The following is a 25,328-nucleotide window of genomic DNA, read 5'->3' as shown; positions in this document are numbered from 1 at the left end:
AAATGCAACCACTGAACTGCTTCAAATGGAGTAAGAAACATCCTGATGCAGTGTCCTATCTGTTGGCTCCTGAAGGATGTTTCATGAACTAAATTGTATTGAGTCCAGACTGCAGGGTACTAAATATTCACTGGACAGTGTAGCCTGACAAATGAACAGTGCTGATACACCAAAGAGATCTAGAATTAGGTGGAATCCAAAGCAGAGTCTGGCAGATTTGCTTTGCAATGATTTACTGATACTTAAATAGATCTCTAATTAAATGTTTTAAATGCATAGCATCATCCCTGAAAAAAATACATGTGACAATAAAAAAAGTTGTTACAAAGATGGATATAGTTAACAAGGGTATTCAATTTAGTTGACAGCTAACCTGAGGCAACATTTTACAAGAGATCATTGATTCTGATCAGTTTTTTGGCATTTCTATACAACGACCATTGAATTACAGTCTGAAAAATGCTGGTTTATGGAGACATTCAACAGTCTCATAAAATGAAATTGCTGTATGCAATGAAGTTTCCAAAGAAAATGAATCAAAATTCTGATTAGCAAAGACAGAGGAGTCTGTGCAACTTTGGTTTAGTTCTAAACTGTGAGTGGCATAAACACCAGCATGGCACCAATAAAAAGCTTTAAAAGATTTTCTTCTTTTGGCTAGTCAAATTATGATGCTTTTATACCTTGATTTTATAATTCATTTTAGTACAAGAGCTCCCCATATAGAGTAAGCTGATCAGCAATAAACATTTCCCCATGCTATAATCAGCAAGCTGCTTTCAGCAGTGCACTGAGGCAATGGAAATTGAGTTGACCATTTTTTCACTTTGTTTTCCTGTCTGATTCAGCCAATATAATTAATTCAGAAACCCAAAGTGGAATTACAAAGAAAAGCACAATCTGGTTTGATTAGCACTGTTAGGATCAAACCTTTAGCACCTGATAGTTCAAGGCCTAAAGAGGAAGACATTATCATTAGAATGGCCTAAGTTGAGCCAGCACACTCGTTCAGCAGCCATCTGCTGCAAAACAATCTTCATCTCTTCAAAGCTATTCAACAGAGAACGTATTTTGCACTGCCCTATAACTTTAACAACACCTGAATTTTTATCTGTGTATAAACAAACACACAAAACCACATATTCTGACAGAATAAAATCTTTTTCTTCTTTCTATCCTTCCTCAGTCAAACTAGTAGTTCACACTTCACTTTCACCTCATTAGTCATTCTGGGAGTATAACTTATTGAGTGTTTTCTGTTAAAATGCCAACATGAGTCTAAAAATAAAATATAAATTCCCAAACTGACTGTAAACAAATTAACTTGACTATTTAACAACAGCATCAGCTGCAGTAGCAGGAGCTTAGCAAGAACTACAAGAACTCCACACTTTTAATTTGCACAGGTTCTCAAGGTATCTGAGCAGGTCAGATAACAAGGGAGCAAAAGGAATGGAAATATTTCCATACCAGGAATTACTAAATAGCCTAAACTTTTCATCATGAAAGAAAGACGATGAGGTGGTTGAAGGGTATTTTCAGGGAGCACAGAATCATGACTAAGCAATGTAAGTAAGAAATAATTCTTCACTCGTGTTTCTCATGCAAGAGCAGGGGACATTGAGTTAAACTATAGGAAATGCAATGCCAAGTCTTCCTGACAATATGTAGGAAAACTGTACAACTCATTGACATGGGATGTGCTAAATGTCAGAACTTGACATGAGTTGAATAAGAGACCAGAAAAACTCATGGTGGAGATCCACTAAAATCACCTCTGACTTAGGAAGCCTCTAAAAAAGAAACTGCTGAAGGTGGTTAAGTAATGTAGTAAAGTAACTTCATGTGCCTATATTGTTCTTGTACTTTTCCCTCTTGACCACTTTCAGAGAGAGAATATTGTACTAACAGGTGTTTGATCTGACCTCAGGTTTCTTTTTGTATAAATATCACCAAGAGGAGGTCAGCCTGGGTGAATAACACAAATGGCTCCTCAGTTCTCAGAAAGGTTTTGCAGCCCCACAGCCAGCAGCAAAAAATAGATTGTGTAAATCGACTTCAGATATGTGTCTACACAAGCTCCAGTCACACACTGGAATAAAGTGTAACCAAATCTATACTGATGAGAAAGTCCCCTGCATGCTTTCCTGGTGCTCTTTTAAACTTGCAATGGCAATGGAAGTGGATTTAGTGGCCCAAAGGCTGAAAATTCTCATGAATATCAAGGAGAGGAGTTGGCACTTGGGGCAGAGCAGCTTCTCAGTGCTCCCTTCTGCCCATTCCTTGGAGGTCCTGGTTCAGAGGTTTGAATGGAGACAAGAGTCTTGTCCTTGTGAAACACAGCTGAGCCTGCACGTGGTCACAAGGAGTCCCTAGAGGAATTAACCCAATGAGTTTTTTTAAGCTTGACTCATGAAAACCTGTTTTATGTGAAGAATGAAAAAGAAAGTACACTATCAGCAGACTTTTATTTGCTTAAAAAAAAAAAAAAGGCAAAACAACAACTGTGTTTTCATTTAAAAGCCTTAGGAGTTTGCTTGTCTACAAATCAACTAAACCAAACCTTGAAATCACTGTTTCAAGTAACAGCAGGTCCAGAATAAACAGCTCATCAAATCACACTCTTCCCAAAGCCTATTTACCAACTCTTCTCTCCCCTCAGTAAAATTTGCTGAATGTAACCTCAGGAAATGAAGAACTTGGCCTCATTTTCTAAACTTTGAGGAATAAGAAAAGCATCTAATCACCCATGTAGTTCTTTTTCCACTAATCAAAGAGTACATTTCCTGGAGAATGTTGTGCTATATATATATATACATCAAAAAATTACAGCTCCCAGAAAGTTTACTGATGGAAATATAGTGTGTGTACTTTGTGTATGCACTAGTTTGATCAAAAGATTGCTTCAAAATGACATTATTGGATAACAAAATAAAAATAGTAAAGAGAACATTGGCACTTAATGTCTGCAAGGAACTGCATCTTTTAGAATATATGCCATAAATCAAAGAGAGGGAATAATTTTCTACTGTGCTGTTTATCCCTCTGCTTTGGTTTACATTCATTTGCACCCAGATATAGTTCTACTTTCTCTAAGTGAAAAGAATCATGGAATCATTTAAGCTGAAATAGGCCTCATCTAGGCAAGATAACTTAGTTACGCCGGTATAATTGCTGAAGCACAGAATACATATCCAGGTCATTCCTCTCACAGCCTTAGACACAAGTACAATTTACAAACAGAACAAATCTTGAGCAACATTGAAAACAAAACCCTTTGAAAAACATTTAAGAAAAAAGAAAATAAAATTGAAATAAAATTATTAAAACAAAGACATCACAATTCAAGATCATTTAAAAATCACACAATGTATTTAATTATTTTGTCTATTAAGAAACAAGCAAAGACAATATCAAGGAAGGAGAAAAGGTTATTAATTTTTAAGAACTTGGGATTTTTTTAAAAAAATGCTAAAGTCAAATGCAAATACCCTGTCACTTGTAAAATGTGATTTCCTTCTGCATTTATTCAGAACCTCAGCATTGCTGAACAGATAAACTTGGTTAGATGCAAACAAACAGACATAAATAAATTATAAAACTTCTCTTCCATGTAGTATTCATAGAGTTTGTTTCATTATTTTTTAAGTCATCATGATTTTTCCAGGGTAACAATAGAAACACAAAAACAGTTATTAAAATGATGACTAACACTCGTTCAGGTATATTGTACATGCACTATTTGTTCACACACACTCCAGGCTTTCATATCAAACCATCTAAAGTTAATTTCTGTATTCAGCAATATAATTTTCATAACAGTGACAGCCCCAGATAATGAGAAGTGCAGGGTACAACTTTGCCTTGCTCTCTGTGTGCTTGTCAATTCTTAGGTGCGATTTCCAACTATGTGGTGAAACCCTGAAAAAATCTTGTTAATTGTTTATACATGTGCACACACAAAATCTCTCTGTATTTGAGGTTGTTTATCTGCACATACTGGCAAGTATCAGGGATTTTTTATTCTTGCATTATTTATATATTTTATTCCCAGAGAAACAGGAGCAGAAGTGCTGTAACCCTGTGCAAAGGTACAGCCTACAAAGAACCCAAACTGTTCCTAAAAGCACCTTCTGGGACTCAACAGTGAAAAAGGCAGGAGTAAATAACATTATCATTGTGTTTCTATGACTGGGTTTGGGTGTACTGTTCTTTAATAACATAATAATCAGGGTATTACACACTAAACACCTCAAGGTCAAATCTCAAGCTAAAAAATGTTTAATGTAGACAAGATGTAAAATAAAATTTAAACCACAGTTATACTAGCTTTATGTAATAAACTTTAATTACATCATCACATAACACCTTGTCATGAAATCCCTATCATGAACGCCTTACAAGATACCCTGGATGTACCTGCTCAGAGAAATGCCTTTATTTACTGCAATGCCTAGAAAACATTGCAAATAAGACAGCAGATTTATCAGAAAAGGAAAGAAAAAAGGAAGAAAGTGCTTCCCAGCTCTGGAAATGCCCTGGGGAACAGAATCTTACCCTTTCATCCTCATACACCTGTGTGGTCTGTGGTAACTCACTTAGACCACATCTTTCTTTATTGCTTTCCTGTCTTGTTCAGGGCCCACCTGGAGACAAATGGCTCCAGTTGGCCAGAGGAATTCACGGTGCCTTCTGGAGCACCCACAGCTACAGCTGAAGTTAACAGGAGTTTTGCTTTAAATGCAATGCTGAACAAATGTAAAATATTTAGTTATAAAGTGCTCAGATAAACTACCCAAACCCTTTTAACTTTAGCACCAGTCTTTGGTTACTCATCTATAAAAAGGGAATAATTATTTCAAATTAAGTTTCCAAGAAGTGCTGTGGAAAACAAAGATGTTGATGTTTATGAGCCCTGCTCCAATAAATGCTGATAATACTGTATTTAAGGACAGGTTTGAAAAACTTCTAGTAGAACACATACTAGTGAAAGAGGAGAATATGAAATCTTAATTAGCTGCTTCTGATTTAATGAACAGGTATAGAGATACAACGCAGCATCCTGTGGAAAACGTAGTACAAAATGACCAAAATAAGCATTCTAATGCACATGTGCAGTAGGGCTGAATAAATATTGCACAAAGTTTTAGGAGAGTCAAAAGATATTTTTCATTTCTGAACTCTCAATCTGTGTGTTTTTTAAGAGCTCTTTTCTTCAAATTTTCCTCTGGAAAGATAAACGAATAGCTAAATTACATGATTACACATCCACTGCCTTAAGACATTTTTCATGTACAAGAGGAAGGTGTTTCCGAGTCAAGAAGAGTGAAAATATTAATTTCTATATCTTATAGCGTGTAAGAAACTTATTGATAGTATTTCAATTAGTAACACTGTGTCCACAGAAGGCTGAAATATTGATGAGGACTTTAATTTTAATCATTTCTTTTCCATTTAAGAAATCTACATGCGTGAGTTTGAGGAAAGCAATAAAATATTCTCAATCAACCTTTAAAAAAAAAAAGGTAAAGTATAAGTAGTCTGCCAACATATTTTCCATTATAACCCAGCTATAGCAAATGAATTAATTGTTGGGTAATTTAATCGGATGGCTTGCTGATAAAATCTGAGCAACGACTTGACGTCCAGCACCTGACAAATTGGTATGGGTTTTTCTGATATGAGAAGTCTGTCCAGATGGCCCTGGAATGAAGGATAATATTCAAAATGTTGCTCCCAGAGAATTGGCCAGCTGCATCTAACATGAAAATGCTTCTGTACATTTTTTAAAAAAGCATTAGGTATAATGGAGAATACTGGAGAGAGCGTTTAAATGTAATCCATTCACAATTTAGCATAATTTACTCTGTTGGCAGGAACTGTCTGAAATTAGGCTTTAACAGGCACAACTGTTAACACATCAATCTCAGACAAACTACATCTAGAATTAAGAGGTTAACTTTTTGAAAATTGCCCTTCAGTTTGTTCTTCTACCTAATACATTTCTTGATATTACTTAGAAATGTGCCACCTGCAACAAAAAGCCTTTCTAAAGAAGTCTTACCCTTATTATTCTGCTGATAAACATCTGCAGCTACTTTAAATCTGTTTAAACATATATAAATATAGTCAAGGTTCAGCAGCTGGGAGCAGAAACCCAAACACAGACTTTTGTAGCAAGAAGATATTTTTGGATGAGCATTTCGTAACAGGCTTGCAGAAGGGTTGGAAAAATGGAACAAGTCTCACACATTAGAAGCAGCATCACTTTTTATATCCCTATGAAGCTTTTATGTTTCACATTAGCATCTTCCTGGAGTTCACCCATACCCTTCATAGCAGAATTTTGTCCTGCCATCTGACAAAGCTGTACTCAGTCCAAGATTATGATCTTTCACATCTGCCAAGGGCTGAAAGTATAGCCAGAGAGAAAGAGCTGAATTCTTGAACTTCCCACAACTGCAAAGAAGCAAATTTAACAGGGCTCCAAGGAAGACCCATTAAACCTTCATCACATATCCATCAAAAAGATGATCATAATCTTGACTCTATAGACTGGAATGGTACTAAAGAATAAAGAAACAAAACAATTTTGAGGACTTCCATCAAGACAGACAGAATTCAACAAGAAGGGAAAAAAGAATGTTATTTTAGTATATGTGCCTACATTTAGAAGAGGAAAATATTCTTGAGACATACTAATAGAATCACCTGTAATATCAAAATATGCTTCTATTATTATTTCTTACAGTACTGGATTTATTCTTTCACTAAAAAAAAAGCTGCATGAAAGTTTTCTTTGGTTTAAGTATTCATATAGAGGTTAGATTTCTCTTCTTGCAATTTTCAAAGCCAGATCAGGATACTTGTTGTTGCTTTTAAAATATTTGTTCAATTTGATTTGTAGAAACAAATTGAAAACAGACTAAAGGGTATCAAGAGCTGCTTATAAGTAAGAACAATTTTTTAAAAAACAAGCTGTAGAATCTAACAAAGAAACCATGATAATCTACAACTACACCCCATTAATTTATTTTAGTATCATTCTTCCCTGTTAATATGAATTTCTATATTACTAGCTTAATTCATTCACACACAGCATGAAGGAAAGATCATCCAAAAAACCAGATTTTTAGGGTATCACTAATTAAATGAAATCAGATGCAACAAAATCAGGATTTTTTATGCTTTCCTTATATTGCTTCATGGAATATTTTTTTTAAACAAAATGTAAGATGTGATGGGTTTTTTACGGTGATGTGGTGCATGGGACAAATATACTAAACAGTGCTAATTGCAGGAAAACACTGAAACACTAGGAGAAGACTGGTGCTTATATCAATGGAGGTGGCTGTTAAGGAAAACATTTTTCTGCAGGTAGATATTTCCTAATAGCAACTTAGATTTACTAATCCTTATAGTCTACCACTTTAGAAGAAACTGTGTTTTGCTCTGTATGGCAATGGGAATGATAGGGCTATTAAATCATAGGGAGGGAAGGAAAATGGGAAGGAAGGAATCACTCAATACTCTTCCAAGTCCAGGAAGTTTTTCAGGATGTTCACAGGTGGAGCAGAAAGTGAAAATTTTAAAATAATTTAAAGCTTAATTCTTTGGAATTCTGCTTCTCTACTCCTTCCCCATCTCATGTAGATGCAGGAGTCCTCCATATGGTAACATGGAAGCATACCAGGAAATTGTCTTCGAATAAGTTTGGAACTTTAATCACAGAGAATGTATAAAGTTTTTTTAATCTCCTAACAATTATTTTACGTGTTAGATGTGTGATAACCTGGGGTTTATGATATAGGATCACATTGGCATGTGTTGGAGAGAAGTTTGGAAGCTAGACTAAGCAACAAAATAAGAGGACTACAGGAACAGTCTTTGACTTCTCCCCAGCACTTGTTAAAAGATTTCCAAAGAAAACACAGAAATGTCTTTTCTGCAAGCTTTAACAGCTGTGTGTATATGACACTTTAAGACTGCTGTCTACAGTGGTTTTTTTCTTGCCAGCCAAGAAAACGTATCAGGCCGTCAGAGAAAATTCAGACAACTGCCTGACTTTAATTAAATCCTTTGATAAAGCTCATGACTATTTCTACTTAATAAAGGGTTCTAAAGTTTCAAAAAAATTCAGTAGGTTCCTGAACAGTTAGTGTGGAAAATTTGGAGAGCAAATCAATCAATAAGCTAGGAGTTAAAGGGATTTTAGTCCTGCCTTTAAATGAAAAATCCTTGTGGAGCTTGAGCTGCATGGTTTGTGTAGAAATTCTCAGCAATATTGATCTCCAGTGCACATAATTTTCCCATGTGAATTTCACTGATGGACATACATTCAAGAACTGCCATGGAACACAAACCTGCAGAAAGTATGAAATATTCTTAATATAGAGAAGGTGTGCTTTTTACGAAGTTACAATGATTTTAAAAAAACCGCTATGAATATGATTGACAAATATTCTTATTATGGCTTTGCTTTAGAGAATTTAAAAGAGGCACTCATACAGCCTTGATTCCAGAATGGTTGATCTGTGATTATCTCAATAGTAGTAATAGTGCTGGTTGTATATCAATAAGAAGTAATATGAAGACACTTCCAGCATGGTACTTCTGCACTGATTTGCTAACTGTGATCTGAAAGAGGTTTGTCTACAGAGGCAGTGCAGCAAACTGAGAAATAACTGCCTCATTTATATGAATATGGTGCATACTTGTGAGTATGCTTTTGATGTCTTGTTTCCGTAAGAGGGAAGATGAAAAGAGGCTGCTAAAGGAAACATCAGAAGTTGCAAAACAATGAAAGTCACTGAGAAGATAAAGGAGAAGGTAGCCTTTGTGGACTGTCTGATTTTGCCCTCTCAAGGTGAAGCTGAGAAGACAGAGACATGTACTCACTCCAGAGGATCTGAAATATAAAAAGGGAAGAAACATTTATCCCAGCTAACTTTATACACCCAACTGAAGTGCCTAAGTAATACTATTTTTTCCTTACTGGGGGGACACACATCTTCAAAAAGCATTTTCACCTGTGCAAGATCTGCACTGTCCTCTACATACAGCTGTTTCTCATACAAAAGAAGTAAAGGATGCCTTCACACTCACTAATCTACTCCAGCCAGTGAGACAACAGGCTATTCTATGCTATGAAATTTGGGAAGAGACAGGATGGCAAAGGCAAAGACCTAGATACGAAAGAAGCAGAAACTGCTGAAGATCAATTGACTTCTCATGCCTCCAGAAACTGAGGCAAATATGCTCTGAAAGGTGTGCAAACATGAATAGAAGGCTACAATCACACAGAACCATCAGAAATACAGATGCAGACATCAATGTTTTTTCACCATCCAGATTGTAATGTGTCTAGCTGAAAGTTTGTCTTCATGAAAACACCTTGGAAGGAGAGAGCTAGTGTGAGTCAGGCCCATCTTGCTAAGGCAGCTGTGAAGGAAGGACCTATGGTTCTACACAGAGGGAAGGGCAAAAAGCCAAAAGGACTGTCAAGGGACAAGAAGTTATCTGAGACATATATCTTCTGCCTTATAAACATGGCAGGCAGCAGTTCCAAAGCATTTCTGTAGAGCTTGTTCCCAATGTCAACTGCATCTGCACTTACAAGAACTAAGTGCTGAGCTAGTATAAAGCAGTGTAGCTTTGCTGCTTGCAAATGAGCTGTATCATCTTACAGAGCCGACTGTCTGCATGTCCTAATAATTACATTTACAACTAAATGTAAATGTCTAGCTATAAGTTGCAGCAACTTTCCCCTCAGCTTCTCATCCTCTTTCCTTTATCGTGGTTTAAGTCTATCCTCTGAATTAAACATCCTCATTAATAGGAATTAAATTAACTCATGAGCAGAGTTCAAACAGAAAAGAGGCTTATGCACACCAGGAAAAGGATGCAGAAAACAGCATAAATATCTGCAATTGTCAGTGAATTTGGTAGGAAGTAGAGAAAGTTCAAAATAGATGTTCTTACTGGCTGCTGACCTGTTAAAAATGCTTCTTCCTGTTATGAAAAATCCTCAGGCGGAGCCAAATTGCATTTCATCACCATGTTGAATTCTCACAATGTATTCCTTAGGTTACGTGCAGAAGTGTTTCATTTTAGATGCAGATCTGTCTCTTTCAATTACCATTGCCGATTACAAAGCATTTTAGCAATGTCACATGTCATTTTAGCTTGCTAACTTATCCTAATTGGCTCTTTTTCAACTTCAGTTATGGCAGGAAAAAGAAGACGTTCTTAGCAGTCATAAGTCCTTATGACTTAGCACTACTAAAGCATCTAGCCAGCTCTTAGAATGGATGTAGATGCAGAAGATTTGATGTCGATGTACAATACCTGTTTTTAATGTGCTGGGGAGAACCAAGACACTTGAAAGCTCCATTGACCATAATAGCAAGCCTTGTGCAGAGAGCTTCACATTCTTCCATGCTGAAAAGTAAATTGAGGGGGGAAAAAAAATAATTAGTAGTGAAAACCGAGAACATTGTTTATACCTAATTTTAGTTAAAGTAGAAGAATCTGGACAGCTGCAAAAACAGGTACACAAAACCTTTGACTTTAAAAGATAACAGTCAAAGTTGAAACCCTAGTCAGTATATACCAACAGTTATTACCCCAGCTAGAAGACAGACTTAAACCATTATTTATATTTTTCGTCCATAAATAGTTGGACAATTCTGGTCAAAATATAAAGGTATCATTACCACAGGCAAATGTTTCATAAACAGTCTCAGGAATGACACTGAGTGAGCCATGAACTCACGAACGCCTTAATCCTGTTTATGATTATTCTGAGCTAAAGGATAAAGGGAGAAGAATGAAGTAAGCTTGCTCAGCTTGCCTTTTGCACAGTACATACCCATGAAAAAGAGTTACCCTCAGCCTGATTGCAGGATAGAAGAAGATCCAAAGCACCACAATCCAAAGAAAATTTAGGACATGGAAATGCAGCTGAATAGAAAAGCAGGGTCCTCCTAGATGTGACTGCTTCAGATGATAAATAGCTTTGATTTATAAAGCTTATGGAAGATGGGCTTCTACCCTACATATTATGCAGAATTGTGTGAGCAACTCTTTCAAAGAAGCACTTTAGACATAGGGAAGCAGTCAGGATGTACCCACCATCTCAAAGAGGAGTCAAAGATGTTTTATGCTCCTACAATTCACTGTGTGCCCTCCCCAACCCTTCTGAGACAGCTAAAGAAGAGATGTCTTGTGTGCCTCAGCCATGGGCCAGTCCAAACCGAAGTGCTTTGACTGAACAAGCATTGGCAATTAAGTACACCCCTAGGAACAATTTCCTTATAATGTGACAGGGCTGTGGTGAGAACTGCCAAACTGCTACGTCTGAGAGAGACAGGGAGAGAGCTAACACATCTTCCCACAAATCAGGAAATTCACTGAGTAACTCCTAATGCTCCCCTTGGCACAACACTCCACAGCTGTGGCAATATTACACAAATTTACTGCCCTAGGGATGGTGGATAAAGCCTCACTCCTCCCCTGCTAAAACAGAAGTTTTGTCTCTGAAATGTAAGTAAAAAATTGTCTCTGAAAATTAAGTAAACAGTTCTCAAAACCTGATTTTTACACAGCAAAGCATCTCTATACCTTACACATGTGTTTGCTGACGTGTATGAATGTTCACTTCATATGTAAAATTCCTGTACTTATACAAGTAACTCATCTCAAATAAAGCCACAATGGCCTTCAGAAAATTGCATAAATAGTATAAAATAATTTCTCCTTTCTTCACCCTGGCACAACAATGTGAACAGTATCACTGTGCTTATGTCTGCTTCAAGTCATTCATTTGTAGAGCTAAACGTGTAGTTAGTACAATTTGAGGGACTTTGTTTGTTTGTTTGTTTACAGCATATTAGTAATGAGACCACAGGTCTCTTCTGTTTAGCTGGTGTTTGACAACTAAAGGTTCTTAATCTGGACTGAAAAGTCAAAGCATACTGTTTCCTGAAAATCACTGAGCTGAATTCACAATGCATAACCCACGTTCCCTAAATGAGTGTGCTGGTAAGCACTTGGCTATCCAACATGGGTACCTGATTTTCAAAATTCAGCTTCCATAAGTAAAATACTAGAAACTTTTTGGAGCATTTTTCCATCAATAATGGACTGGGACAACAAATACATTTTAAGAATATCTAAAAATATTGAAAATAGAAAACATTGAGAGAAGTTTGGCTGCATTTCTTTATTAATTAGTCTATACTTCAAATCTCATTTGGCTAAATGTTTCATTGCTGTTTTGATTTTTAAGTTTTTTCCTCTATGGACATGTTTGCATGATCTCTCCCTCATTTAAAGACAGATATGTATATATTTATATATATTTATATATAATTATACATACTATATATATACATACTACCTAAGGGAACATTTAATTAATTCCACTTCACTATAGATGTTACAAAACAGTATTGATGTTTCCTCCATTAAATCAATATACCAGTGACCATATCAGAGAACTGACAAGACATTTAATGTAGATGGACTCTTCTAAGAGGATGGGGTCCCTCCTACCATTTCCAGTGGTGCATAAGTGAATAGCTGATGAATCCATCTTCAGGATGCCATGGCTTACTCTTTTCATACACTGATGCAAAGCAGAAACTTAATAAAATCAGAAGGTTTTTCACTCACCCCTCCTATTGTAAGGATTTTTAAGGTGGGCAGCTGCAAAAAGGTAACCTGATGTGCCAAGCAAGAAGAGACACTACAACACTGAGTAAAAAGAGCACAGAAAAAGAAGAATCAATAACATCATCTTTTCTGTGCCTGAGGCCCCTTGAGCAACATTCTATTCTTTAAAAATTAAATATGAAAAATATTTGGGATTTAAACAGGTTTCTTTTCATGGATAGGAAGGAATTACCATAAAATGTTGAGACTTATTCTGTATTTCACAGCAGAGTGAGCATGTCTTCAGAATATACTCTTCTGAAGGACAGGAATACACTGGCTGCTGGGATAAGGGTCTTACCTGTGGGATGTCAGCACAGCTGCACAGCCATCCTGAACTTCCTTCAGGATGGTTTTCCAAAGGTAGCGTTTAGAGCAGGGATCCATCCCAGAGCTGGGCTCATCCTACAGGAAAAATGAAAATGACACAGCAGCATGGAAAAGCATACCACAGCTTCTCCCCAGCATGAAGAATTTACACAATTCACGAGAAAATCATATATTTTTCTCTTTAAATGTTACATTTTCAGAAGGTAACTTAAGTGACACCCTGACCACTGTTTTGCTTTAACACATACAGTTCAATGTCTAAATTTATGGAAGGCACATTTTAGTAAAGAAGCATTATACATAAACAGTGTTTAAATATAAACAAAATATAAATCTATGTGTATTTATAAATGCTTATTATACTTATAAATTTTATATATAATATATATATATGTTTAATTATATAAATATGCTCTTTTTGATAAGAGAGACTTGCAAGTGGTTTTTCTCACTTCTGGAAGGGTTCAGTGACTGTTTCTGATCTGCATACACATCTGCCATGAGCACAAACAACGGGAGAAGTCCTATAGCTCCCAGATGCCTACAGTGCCCATCCCATATCCAGGTGTTTGATAAGAGGTTTGGATTTGACATCCTCTAGCAGTTACTCCCACACTCTTTAAAGAGGAATTTTCACCCACGGTGGAGAGAATTCACAGGATTAAATAACATTAATTCAGTTAGTGCAAACCATCTGGCAAACCCATTTCCCACTCGGATGGCTTTCATGGAGAAAGATGTGCTGCTACAAAATCTACATTTCCCCTTCCTATCTATTCCTCCTTTCCTCATTAAACCAAATTTTTACTTCATTCGCTCATGGAGGCAAAAGGAATGATATCTGATTGACAAATTCCGTCTCTGTCACCACGAAACTAGGAAGAAGGAAATTCTTCCAGTTGCTTTTTTATCCAGTGGAATTCCATGGGGTGTCAGCACCTGTTAGAGTGGTATGGCCTTGACCAAAGTATTTTCACCAAGGAATCCCAGCCAAAACCTGGAAGCAAAGTTTTCAAGAAACAACGCAAACAAAAAATCCAGTTTGAAGCTAATTTTAGTAATGTCAGAGGTGAAAAAATTCAGTTCAGTCTCCCACTATCTGTGGATTGCTAACAAAGAAAACATAAAAAGCAATAAACCTAAAGCAACCCACAATGTTGTTCAAATTAACGGCTATGATTCTGGATGCAATTAGAAGCAGATTCAGTAGTTTATGTTGGTGTCTTTGCTTTAAGATAAAACAATAATAGAAAAAGCTCCTTTTAAAATACTGAAAAACTCCTTTAAAATCTCCTAGCTTTCTAAAGTCAGCAAATGTTTTAAAGAATTTGACATGTTTAGATATCTTTCTTTCCTCTTTTCATTTTATATGCAACAGTCTGTGCCCTGCAGCAAGAAGTAGGCTGAAATGGATACTTGCAATAGTACGCTGTCATAAAGACAGTTGGAGCATTTCCTAAGATCAGGAAAAAGCACTGATTTAAGATTATCTCCTCCTTTTACGAGCTGAACCAGGGTCAGTTAAAGCATAAAATGCAAATAAAATATTTCAGCTTAGAAGTGAGGCAATGGTAGGCAGTCAGAAGCAGCAAAATGTGTCTAATCTTCTGAAACATGAACCCCAGAGAACAATTTTATCTGGTTCAACTTAGCCTGTGATCTCTTCCTGGAAACCCTGGTTTCCTCCTCAACTCTGAGGAGCAGCTTTCCTACCCCTGACTGTTTTGAAAGGTTTGTTGCACTATTGAACTTTTTTAGCTCTTCCCAGCCATGTTTTAAGAAAGTGGTGCTCAATATTCTCTAGTGAAACAATAGGCAGTGGTACAAACGAGCATGTAGTGATGTAACGATGCAGTTCTCAAAGCTTTGTAGGTCCCCGATCTTCAGTACAAAAGGCATTGTTTACACTGGAGTGGCCAGTTTCAGACCTAAATGGGCAGTAGCATGCAAGAACCAAAATGACCTGGGATAAGTTATTAAAATTAATATAAGTCATAAGTATTACTTGATTGTGTGAATGAAACAAACTGTATGAACTAGACAGATTTATGAAATAAACACAAGCCAGCAAGAATTAGGAGTATCTTGAAACAACATGGGTCTATTAAACACGTATTTGGACCAAGGAATGCTACAATTTTATTTGTGTCTAGGGCTTTTTTTCCTGCTCACCCAGTTGCTCCAAGGAATTAAAAAAAAAGGAAAAAAAAACCAATTTCACTTTCTATTTTTGTGAGCACTGGAGAATAAAATTAAAGCCATTCATATAACAGAACAAAGAGGACAGTTGTTCATCTGTGTATCAATTACTCCGTGTCTGATCAGGAAACGACCTGATTTTCTTTAGAGCAACATACAAGACAACAAAATTCAACATAGCCCATTTATCATAACCACAATATTACTTTTACTCACCAGTAAAAGTATTTGGGGTTTACCAACTAAAGCCACAGCAGTAGAGAGCTTCCTCTTTGTGCCAGCACTGTACGTTCTCACCAGTTTGTCAGCATGGGCATTGAGGTGTAACCGGTTAACAAGGTCCTCTGCAACCTGTGGTTTGCAAATTTAGAGGCAAACAAAGATAAGCCAGATTAGGCAGCATTTGTGCTTAGATTGAAAGAATGTTCTGTTCATGCATGTTAAGAAAATGTACATGTTGTTTTCCTTATTTATCCACCCTTGCTGCATATTTCTACTTTTGAATCTTAGACAAAAAGCTGCTCTGAGACCCCTTAATTCTTCAAAAATGATAAGGATTTTCTCATATAGAAAACCTGGCTTTGTCACTGCCTAGCACAGCCATTAGTATTCGGTTTGTGTCCATGGGTCAATGATCTAAAACATCTCTCATTTCAACTTATTCTCCACTATTTATTTGATCAAATGTCTGAGTAACTGAGAATTCAAGAGAAAAAATTCTCCATTGGCCACAAAAACAGATGAAAATGTCAGAAAAGCAAGTCACAGTTGCAGATTTAGAATTTCTTAAAGACAAAAGGTAACAGGATTGAATTAATATACCTTTGTAATAACTGAGAGGGGTAAGCTGACCTTAGATGGATTGGTTTTAATTGGTTAAACAATAATGTATGATCTGGACAGCTGGAGACAATGCTCATGCTGTCCCCTATGGCCTTTCTTCTTTACCCTATCAGAGACAGTCCTGACATACAAGGCTCCCTAAAATACTGCTGCTAGACAATATTAAATGTAGCAATAATCTTAATCCATCTATATCAGCTACTACTGCTGGACTGTCCAAGGAGATGTTCAAAACCATGAGGGACACAGCAGCAACTTTTCCACTTGCTACCGCCAGATGCTCCCTGCAAAGCAGCAGGTATCTGGCACAGGCTCCTGGAGGGTTTATCGTCAAGGAGTGATCAACTTTGTAACACAGCAACTGTGTCTTCATGCTGTATGTAGGAGAGCTGGAAGATTCTTGTAAAACAAGGAGTTGCATGGTGCACTTATTGCTCAACGTCAACTGCCAGAGCATTTCCAGCAGTATGGTTCATTTGCTTTGCTTCCTCCGCTTTACCTCCAGCAAAAAACAAGGAAAGACTGGAAGGCTTAGTCACATCAGGTGGACAATCTCCAATTAATTAGAAAATCCAATAGAAAAAATAGTTCATTAAACAATATTGTGAATTAATATTCACTATCTATCGCAGACAAACTGCCACAAGCATAATAATATTTTCTATAGGAGAGTTTTATGCAAACACCTTTGGAAAAGATCAAGATATTCATGACCCTTTTAGCAAGATTTTTCGAGTAATACTTATAAAAGTAAGAGACATCTCTGAGAGCAAGTTGTCTGTAAGCAGGAACAATGCTTCAGTGAGGAGATTCTAAAGCATTTTAGTGATGATCCTTGGACTAGTATCCATAGTCACTTGTGTTTGGGGTACCTGGACGTATAACCTGACAGCAATGCATGTTCTCATACAAAAGCCAAAAAGCCACGTTTCAGAAATATTACTCTGTCTACATTAGATGCAGAGAGGTTTTTTTTAAAAAAACAACTGTTAAACTAGCCACAGGCAATATTATACTGAAAAGTTCAAGGCTTCTGCTATATCAAAGTTAATTCACAGTAATTTACTTCCAATTAGAAATTATTGCTGTGGATTTAAAAATGGTTAATCACCTAAGCTATATTCTAAGATATAATAGCTGAGCATTGTTCTGTTATGTGTTTTTTTTCCACTTCCAAATATAGGTCTCATTAACACTGAAGAAACATACACAAGCGAAGTCCTCTAAAGCATATGAAGGACAGCTTATCCTGTCTACAAAACTGACTTGGCTGCTACCACTAGGCATGCATGAATGTTAGTGACTACAGGATTATCCTCCTACACATCCACCAATAATCACACAAATTACACAGAAAAGCTCATAAGAATTTAAGACCAGTGTCCTGGGTTGCAGTGTATTCTATTACCATCCTCATGAGCTGTTGAAATCAGGTGGGGCAGTGTTTCCTTGCCCCCTCCCTCTATTAATTGCCCATCATTGTCCTGCCACATGACTCAGAGATAACTCCCTCGGGACCATCTTCTGTTAATGAGCCTAATCAACACTTGGCCTCATGACTCATTACCCCATTGTGAGATGCTCCACCCAGAGGGAGGAACCAAGCATCCCATCATGGATATAAACTGAGCTGCTGAACACCAGAGACAACCCTTTCCACTGGATTTCCAGAGGACAGGAGCTACAGAGCCACCACTGGACCTTCTGAGGAAGAGCAGACCCTTTTTTCTACAGGATCAGCACTTCAGAGGACTGCAGCCACCATTCTACCAGACTGCCACCACCACCCTGCCTAACAGGGACTCAGGTTGTATCTTGACTCTGTCAGTTTGAACCAGTGTTTTCTTTTAGGCTTTTTTTTTTTCTTTTCTTTAATTTCCCCATTAAATTGTTATTGTGACTTGGTGCCTCCCACTGGTTTGTTTTCAAGCTAGTACAACCAGAAAGTGAAAAAATACGTAATCTCATTTTTTACACCAAAATTGACATACATTTTAAACTACAATAAGCTTCAAGAGTTATTAAACAATAAGCAAAAGAGGACTATGCATCACAGCTGAAATGCAGTCAAAACTATCCTTTAGCTATGACTAGAACCACTCTAAGTGCTTTGAAGTGTCATCTAAAGTCAGCAAAATGCCATGCTTTTAAAGAGACAATGAATGCTGTATGGGGAAGAATTGAGAAGGTCAAGGAATAGTGCCAGAGAGAGAAGAAAGAAACCATTCAAGTTAGATGGGTCCTCTTGTAGTCTGTAGCCCCCTGGGGGACTCAATCATGTGTCAGGTATGAACATAAAGCTCTTTGTAGGGAGCAACATTTAAAAGAACTGACTTTGCAAGGTTTGCAATTCCACACATAGAATTCTCCTCTCTGGAGGATGACTACACCATCTCCTGTTTCATACAAAGAGATAAAGCCTGGCAAGTCTCCTGCTATAGAAATTTTTCAAGACAAGGTTTAAAAGGTAAACAGGTAAAAAGAGAGGGGTGGGAATCATTTCATAGTACCCACTTTGCTGCTGCTTTAAATGTGTAGAGCCTCTAAGATAAACCTTGCAGACCATCACAGTGCACAGCACAATCTGTCCTGATATCTAGATACACTCCTTTGGTGCAAAACATATCAAATTAGAACTGATTTGGAGCTGAATCACATTAGCAACATAAAAGCAGAAGGAAGGGTCAACTTTCTTATTCCTAAATATGTCCCAGTTTCACCTAAAAAAGTCTCCTATTCCTGCTACCCTCCTCAACTCTTAATTTCAAAAGAGCACTGCACACTATGGTTCAGCAAATATAAGAATATGGAGCTCAATTATCTTTCAAGAGATGACCCCAAAACTTTTTCTCTTTTCTTTAATGCATATCATAAGATTTCCAGTAATGTTTCAGCTTCATCAATAATACCTAAACAACAACAAAACAGTAATTTCAATGAAACTAGAAGTGTTACATATAAGGTATATATTACATATTAGCTATACTGTAGAGGAGCTTGAATATCACCATTATAACTTCATTTGTCTGCATAGCCAGTGGTTTGTATCATAGTATACTGTAAAATAAATACAAAAATCCCTCTTAAATTACTTTAAATGAATGTCAGAATTAAACATGTGACCAATCTTCAGATACAGGTACACACATTTATGCCAGAGAATTACGGTTCTAATGGTTTCCTTCCCGTGGTGAATGTGAGACATACACACAAGCACCTTGTCTCCCTCCTGGTCATATTCACCATGATACTCTATTTCAATAATGTTTCAATGACTTTCAGCAGTGAAGAGTAAGGAAATACATCAATTTATTTAGCAAGTTGGTAACAGTGAGGCCAAATTAAAAGATAGAGTTATATGCAAATATATACATTGTAAGCACACTTGAACCATAAAAATATTTAATGTCTATTCATGGATGTAATAATGTATTTAATTTAAAATAATGTATTTGAACTCTTTCCTTCCTTCCTCCCTGCACCAGCAGTCAAAATTATAACAGACTTCACATTTATCAGCCAGCTATTTCCCTATTTTCCAACATTCCTTAAAACTATTTACTTTTTTTCTCCTAAATTCTAACATATTTAGCAAAGTATTTTCCCCTAAATTAATTTGGGCTAGTTCAACTAGCTTTAGAACAGGAATTGGAATGAACCCTTCAATCTGTAGCATCTAAACAAAATCCCCCAATACTTTGTGGAGTTCCTAAAGACAACATTCATTCCAGAAGAGACTATAAGGTAACTCAACTTTTGCACACATGCCAATATCTGTGGGAGTAAAGGTCAAAATAGGCATGGTATCCTCCATCCACCAGGGAACAAGGAGGTACATCCATTCCACTGAAAAGTAGCAATCGCGTAACCACTAATGCCTATGGCTTTCCACTCCCTTTAAAAATTACATCTAATAATCAACTAAGAGATGAGTGGTGCTAAGGACCTTCAGAGTGTCTTCCAGAAAAACTTGGAGTTAGTAAAGGCTCAATCTGTTCAAAGACTAGAAACATCGTAACGGGTCTATCCTGACTTGAAAGGCTGCATCCATCAGTGTATTAGTTTTCATCATTTCTGATACACTAAATACAATGCATAACTTCTTGCTATTTATTTAAAAAAACCCTTGTAAAGCAAATATGGCCCAATACTGAATACTGGCCCAATTATACCCAGTATGAATGATAATAAACATGGATTGTATTCTAGAGTCATCTGAAAAATAACTTTTCATGTCCAAAGCAGTCATTCAAAGTGTCAGGTTCTGAGTAAGTGGATGCAGTGTAGTTTGAACATCCTGAATAGCAATCATTCATTAATTCCACACAAAACAGTATTTATTTGGCTTCCGAGTAAACTCAGAATTGTTAGATTTCTTACATTTGGAAAGTGTATACACGTGGTCAAGCTTCTGGGGAACAATATTTTTTGTCCCAAAATCTCATTAAAGTGTACACACTAATTCTGCTTGCAAAAAAGTAAACATGCAAAGAATAAATGAATTTACAGATTCACATTTCCAGAACCTATAGAATAGAAAATGTAAGGAAATCATTGAGATTCTAGAATCAGAGCAGAAATCTTCCTGAAGAGTTAATGTGAAGAGAAAGAATACTGACATTCCAAACAGTTGCCTCAGAAGACCTGATAAAGCTTCTTTTGAGATTTGCAACAGAAGTTTTAATGCTAATGAGGGACATCATTTGATATTGTGCTAATAATTTTAATTTTTAACAAGCTGAGTGCTGTATTTTAGAACAAATTGAGATCTAGGAAGTTGATATGTTAAAGAAAAAAACATAACAATTTAAAGTACTATGCTAAATCAGTATCTCTCTAAATAACCCAAAAGCTTTACTCTAATTTTTCCAATTTTGCAGCAAAAAAAATTTTCAGAGCAGATTTGTCAAGTATAACAAAACTTCACATTACATGTGAAGCTTAACATTGATATTAAATGACCCATTTTTCTCCTCCTTTTCCATTCATTTAATTACTGTTTTGGAACATTAAGTGCACTCAACTTTATGTCAGGCACTTAACTCCTGCTGCTGCTAAATCTGTCTAGCAAATGATTTGGTCCTTGAAGTTAGTGCTTCAATAGACAACTTCAGCAGCAACACAACCTGTAAATCACCTGACTGCTCACCAATTTCTTAAAAACAAAGTAAATGCATGTTTCTTTCCTTATCAAATCAAGGTACTCTCTAGAATATACGTGTCTGTGCATATTAGTGTAAACAGTCACTGGTAAATATTCAGAGGCAGGTTTGGAGTGCTGTATCATAGGCAGGAGGGAATGATGAGAAAATAACAGCTTACATTTCCATACAGCTGCTCCTCTAAAGCATTCCAAAGCCTTATTTTCTTTATAGGCAGCTAAAAGGCTCACTTTCTCCAAGCATCAGCCGTTTCTGGGTTGAAGCACAGCAGCTGTTGAGCACTCAACAGCAGTGCCACACAGTCGGGAGGGCCCACTGACAAAAACATTTGTTTTCCTCTGAGATAGCTGCATCTCAGTGTTTGATGGAGGCAAACCAGACCAGCTAAATATTATTTGCAGGAGTGCTTTGATGCCTTGATCGCAAGCATATGGCAACAAAGTCTGCTCTGCAATCTATACAGACAAAAAATTAAGACAACTGAAAGGAAGAATGATCTCTCTTTCATAAATGTGATGCTAAGGCACAGAAGGCTGACTATAAAGAATAGTCTAAGCCAATACTTAGATCATCTGAGGTCCAGGAAGGTTAACATTTGTAACATAACTCATATCTAAATGAATTATTTTCATCCATTTGAAGAGGGACATGTATGAGATGTACCACACCACTTGAGGAACTCTTCCCTAAGTGCTATAGAGGAGCTGCCACTTCATGGAGAAAACAAGTAATTATAGTTGAGGGCTTTAGTGCCATAACAACCATCCCTTAATATATTTCTTTTGTATCGAGGGAAACATATTTAAGTTTTCAGTACTCTGCTAGTTGTCTGAAGTAAAATTTAACACCAAGAAGTTATGAAGGGTAAACAATCAAACAAAAGACTGATAATTTCTGAATTATCAAAAAAAGAATGATGATTTTTAAGCAGTCTGAAGGAAACGTTGTTAAGAGAGTTAAAAGTCCAGGCTTTGTCCTGGACAATGGATACTGCCCAAGACAAGGGGCAAAGACTTGCAAGAATCGCTTATTTTCACCAGGCTCTCATCCAGAAACACCATATCTCTGAAGAATAGAGTTTTTCAGAGGTACATGACTCAAAACATGTGGAGCTTTCTCCCAGTACTTTAAGTGTGATACTGGAGGCACTGAACCATTCATAAATTTAATTTCCTTTAGGGTTTTTGTGCCCAAAGTTTCATTTGCAGTAATGTTATTTTACTATCTGCAGTGATGTTATTGTGTTTTGAACTGGCATAACAGACAGAAAAAAATCCACATTATTTAAATAAAATAGTGGTAATGAAAAACCTTAAAGTTTTTAACTAAAGCTGTTAAGATGACATATTAGATAGTTCCTCATGTTAAAAAAGTACAGTTGTTCTATAAACTCCACAGTCCAACCTGGAAATAGCTCCCTCTGCAAATCTGTTTGGGATAGTTACCTTATGGATATCCTGCTTTGGAATTCCACGCAGTGTGCAGTAATAATAAAGATGCTCCCAACCTGTTAAAAGTTCATCCAAGGCATCTTGCTGTGGACAATATCCAATGAGAATACCTTCAGAGCTAGCAGACAGTATATCCATTTCAGACCTGTTAAGAAAAAGAAAAAGATTTGAGTGTTGCTTAACAAATCCCATGGCCCTGGGTTCCACCCTTGGGGTAGAAAACAAATGCATGTAGCCTCAAGGCCACAGGGAGAGAAGTTTGAGTCTCTTTGCCACGGTCACTTAGTGCAGCATCACCCCACACAAGGCACACTTTGTGTCCCTTTTGGATTAGCACAGCCACCAGCATGTCACTGGTGTAACAGTGTGTGTGTCAAGGTCAACAGACAAACACATGAGGAAGACAGGTCCATGAGAATTAATGCTGAGCAGTTTTAGTTCTCTCATCTTTTCAGTAGTAGCTGCTCTAAGGAGACACATTTCAAACCATACGGTGCTCATATTGGACATTATACTATATCCAATATTATATTCATATCAAACACGTTGAATATTGAAGAGGCAGGACTTGAGAGAGAGGGAAATGTTGTTCTGCATGCCTTGTGTGTCTATGCACACACATACACATTGCCTGCATTCTCCAAACAACAAGAGTAAAACCAAACACAGGATATTAAAGCCTAGTAACCTAAAAGACAATACACGAAAAAGTATAAAATTATCCTGATTTAAGAGACTTTGGTCTTCACTTTGTAGCACCACAGCATTACTTGAAATTACATTCATTGCTAAGAAGCAAGCTTGATTGCAAGGGTTTCTCATTACCCATAATGACACTAAATCTATCCTATTTATTCCAACATCTAATTCAACACTCAATGATGCTGATTTACATGTACAGAAAAACCTGTCAAAATGAAGATACTTAATAATAAAAAAATCTGAGCTTTGAAAGAAAAAAGTTTTCAAAAGATTCTGAGTAACAGAATGTTTTTCCTCTTAGTGGTTTTCTACATTTCTGATTAAAAGAACTAAATATGTGATTAATCATTTAGACACAAAGTAAATGCATTAACTGCAGGATCTACAAATACCAGCACTAGTGAAAATATAAATATGTATCTCCTGTTAACTAGATTCAGGAGTCTGGTGAGAAAAAATTCTGCATTTTACATAATGAACCACAGCATGAAAATATATTTTAATGCTATCAAAAGATAAATTAACATGATTATGACAAACCTTGCCGTGGAGTAATTAGAATGGTCCTTTGCTCTTAATGGAAAAGATATAAAATCACCATATCTTGATTGGTTTGGATAACTGCCACAGCAGTTATCTGCCTGTAGACACCTCTCTAAACAAAGAGTTAGCAAAAAGTAGAAGGATCATAGGGGAAAGAAGGTAACAGAAGTGTACTTGTTCATTCATTTATATCCACTTATAGGACATTTTAAATTACTTATATAAAAAATTTTTACTGGCTCAGTTTCCAGCCACATCTATGGCAAATTAAATCCTTTTTCTATGGTTATCTTTACCATAAGATATGGATTGAATAATGCTGTTCTTTTTGTATAACCATTCAGAAGCCATGGATTCCTTATTTAATTAATACTAACATAGAGAAATACTATTCACAGTGAAATATTATCTAGATGCTGTTGATGCTCAGAGATGTGTCTGAGGTTTCTTTTGCTAGGAAAATTAATGTACAAGGTTTTCTTTTGGTGCAGCTGCTGTCTTTTGAGAAACAAGACACTGGGCTTTTGGTATTAGGGCCAGGTTCAGTCAGAAGATAATAAATCCCACTCAGGGGTAATTTCAGGCACATTTACTCAGCACAAACCCTGTAGCTGGATAGAAACATCTTGTCTGCAATGGGCCCCTACAAGGAAGAACAAAAAGTTAAATATGGACAGCTGAAAAAAACCAACAGACATCTAATGTTCTTAAGCTAGAACTATATTAGAGCATCCTTACTCAGTTTGCATCAGGAAATAAAAAGTGTCCCCAGCAGTAACTGTACACACAGGGTTCTAGTGCTGTGCCTATGTAAAGCACCCAGTCTGAGTGGGTATCCTGCCCCCTGACCTTCAGATTTCATACAGTGAGGACAAAGTGAGAATGCATCATTTAATGTTCTTACTCAGCTTCATCCTTATCTTGCAACTTTATCCACTAGTGCTGACCCTGAACACTTCAAGAGTTCCCATAAACACACAGACTCTACTGTATTCACTAAACAACCTTTCCACCTCCCTCCTCCTCATCTCTGTATCTGTGAAACCAAAAACAATCCAACTGGAAGACAAAAAAAAAAAAATCCATATTAGGATTCTTGTCTTTTAATCAGACATCTTTTTTTTTTTTAATGTGCAGTATAATGACTGTTCTTCCCTCATCAACATCACTTAGTAGATTTCCAAATCTAAATTCTGGACATTATCATTCAGTTTTGTTTAGCAAGGTCCTAAGCTTTTTCTGAAGAGAGAAACAATATATATAAACAATAGATGAAAGAAAAACATATTATAATTTTTAATTATAATATGTATTGCAGAACACAAAACAAGCTCCCATCTTAGGAAATTGATTTTGCTTGAAATTCGGTTAATGTGTCAGATTG

The 25,328-nt window shown here is 36.6% G+C and overlaps 1 protein-coding gene across 1 annotated transcript in view; it reads right to left on the bottom strand.

Moving 5' to 3' along the window:
- Positions 1-25,328, bottom strand: part of ABCA13 (ATP binding cassette subfamily A member 13) — a 179,713-nt gene that overhangs the window by 11,242 nt on the left and 143,143 nt on the right. The window contains exons 49-52 of the mRNA XM_042048864.1: positions 22,694-22,844; positions 15,460-15,594; positions 13,016-13,119; positions 10,348-10,440 (exon numbers count right to left, since the gene is read on the bottom strand). Coding sequence (XP_041904798.1) covers positions 10,348-10,440; positions 13,016-13,119; positions 15,460-15,594; positions 22,694-22,844 — 483 coding nt within the window. The remainder of the gene's footprint in view (positions 1-10,347; positions 10,441-13,015; positions 13,120-15,459; positions 15,595-22,693; positions 22,845-25,328) is intronic.

The sequence above is a fragment of the Corvus kubaryi genome, unplaced genomic scaffold (genome assembly GCF_017639235.1).
Source record: "Corvus kubaryi isolate FWS band 111438036 unplaced genomic scaffold, C.kubaryi_AGA036_p1.0 68, whole genome shotgun sequence".
Taxonomy (NCBI): Eukaryota; Metazoa; Chordata; class Aves; order Passeriformes; family Corvidae; genus Corvus; species Corvus kubaryi.
This window is presented reverse-complemented; position numbering and strand designations above follow the sequence as displayed.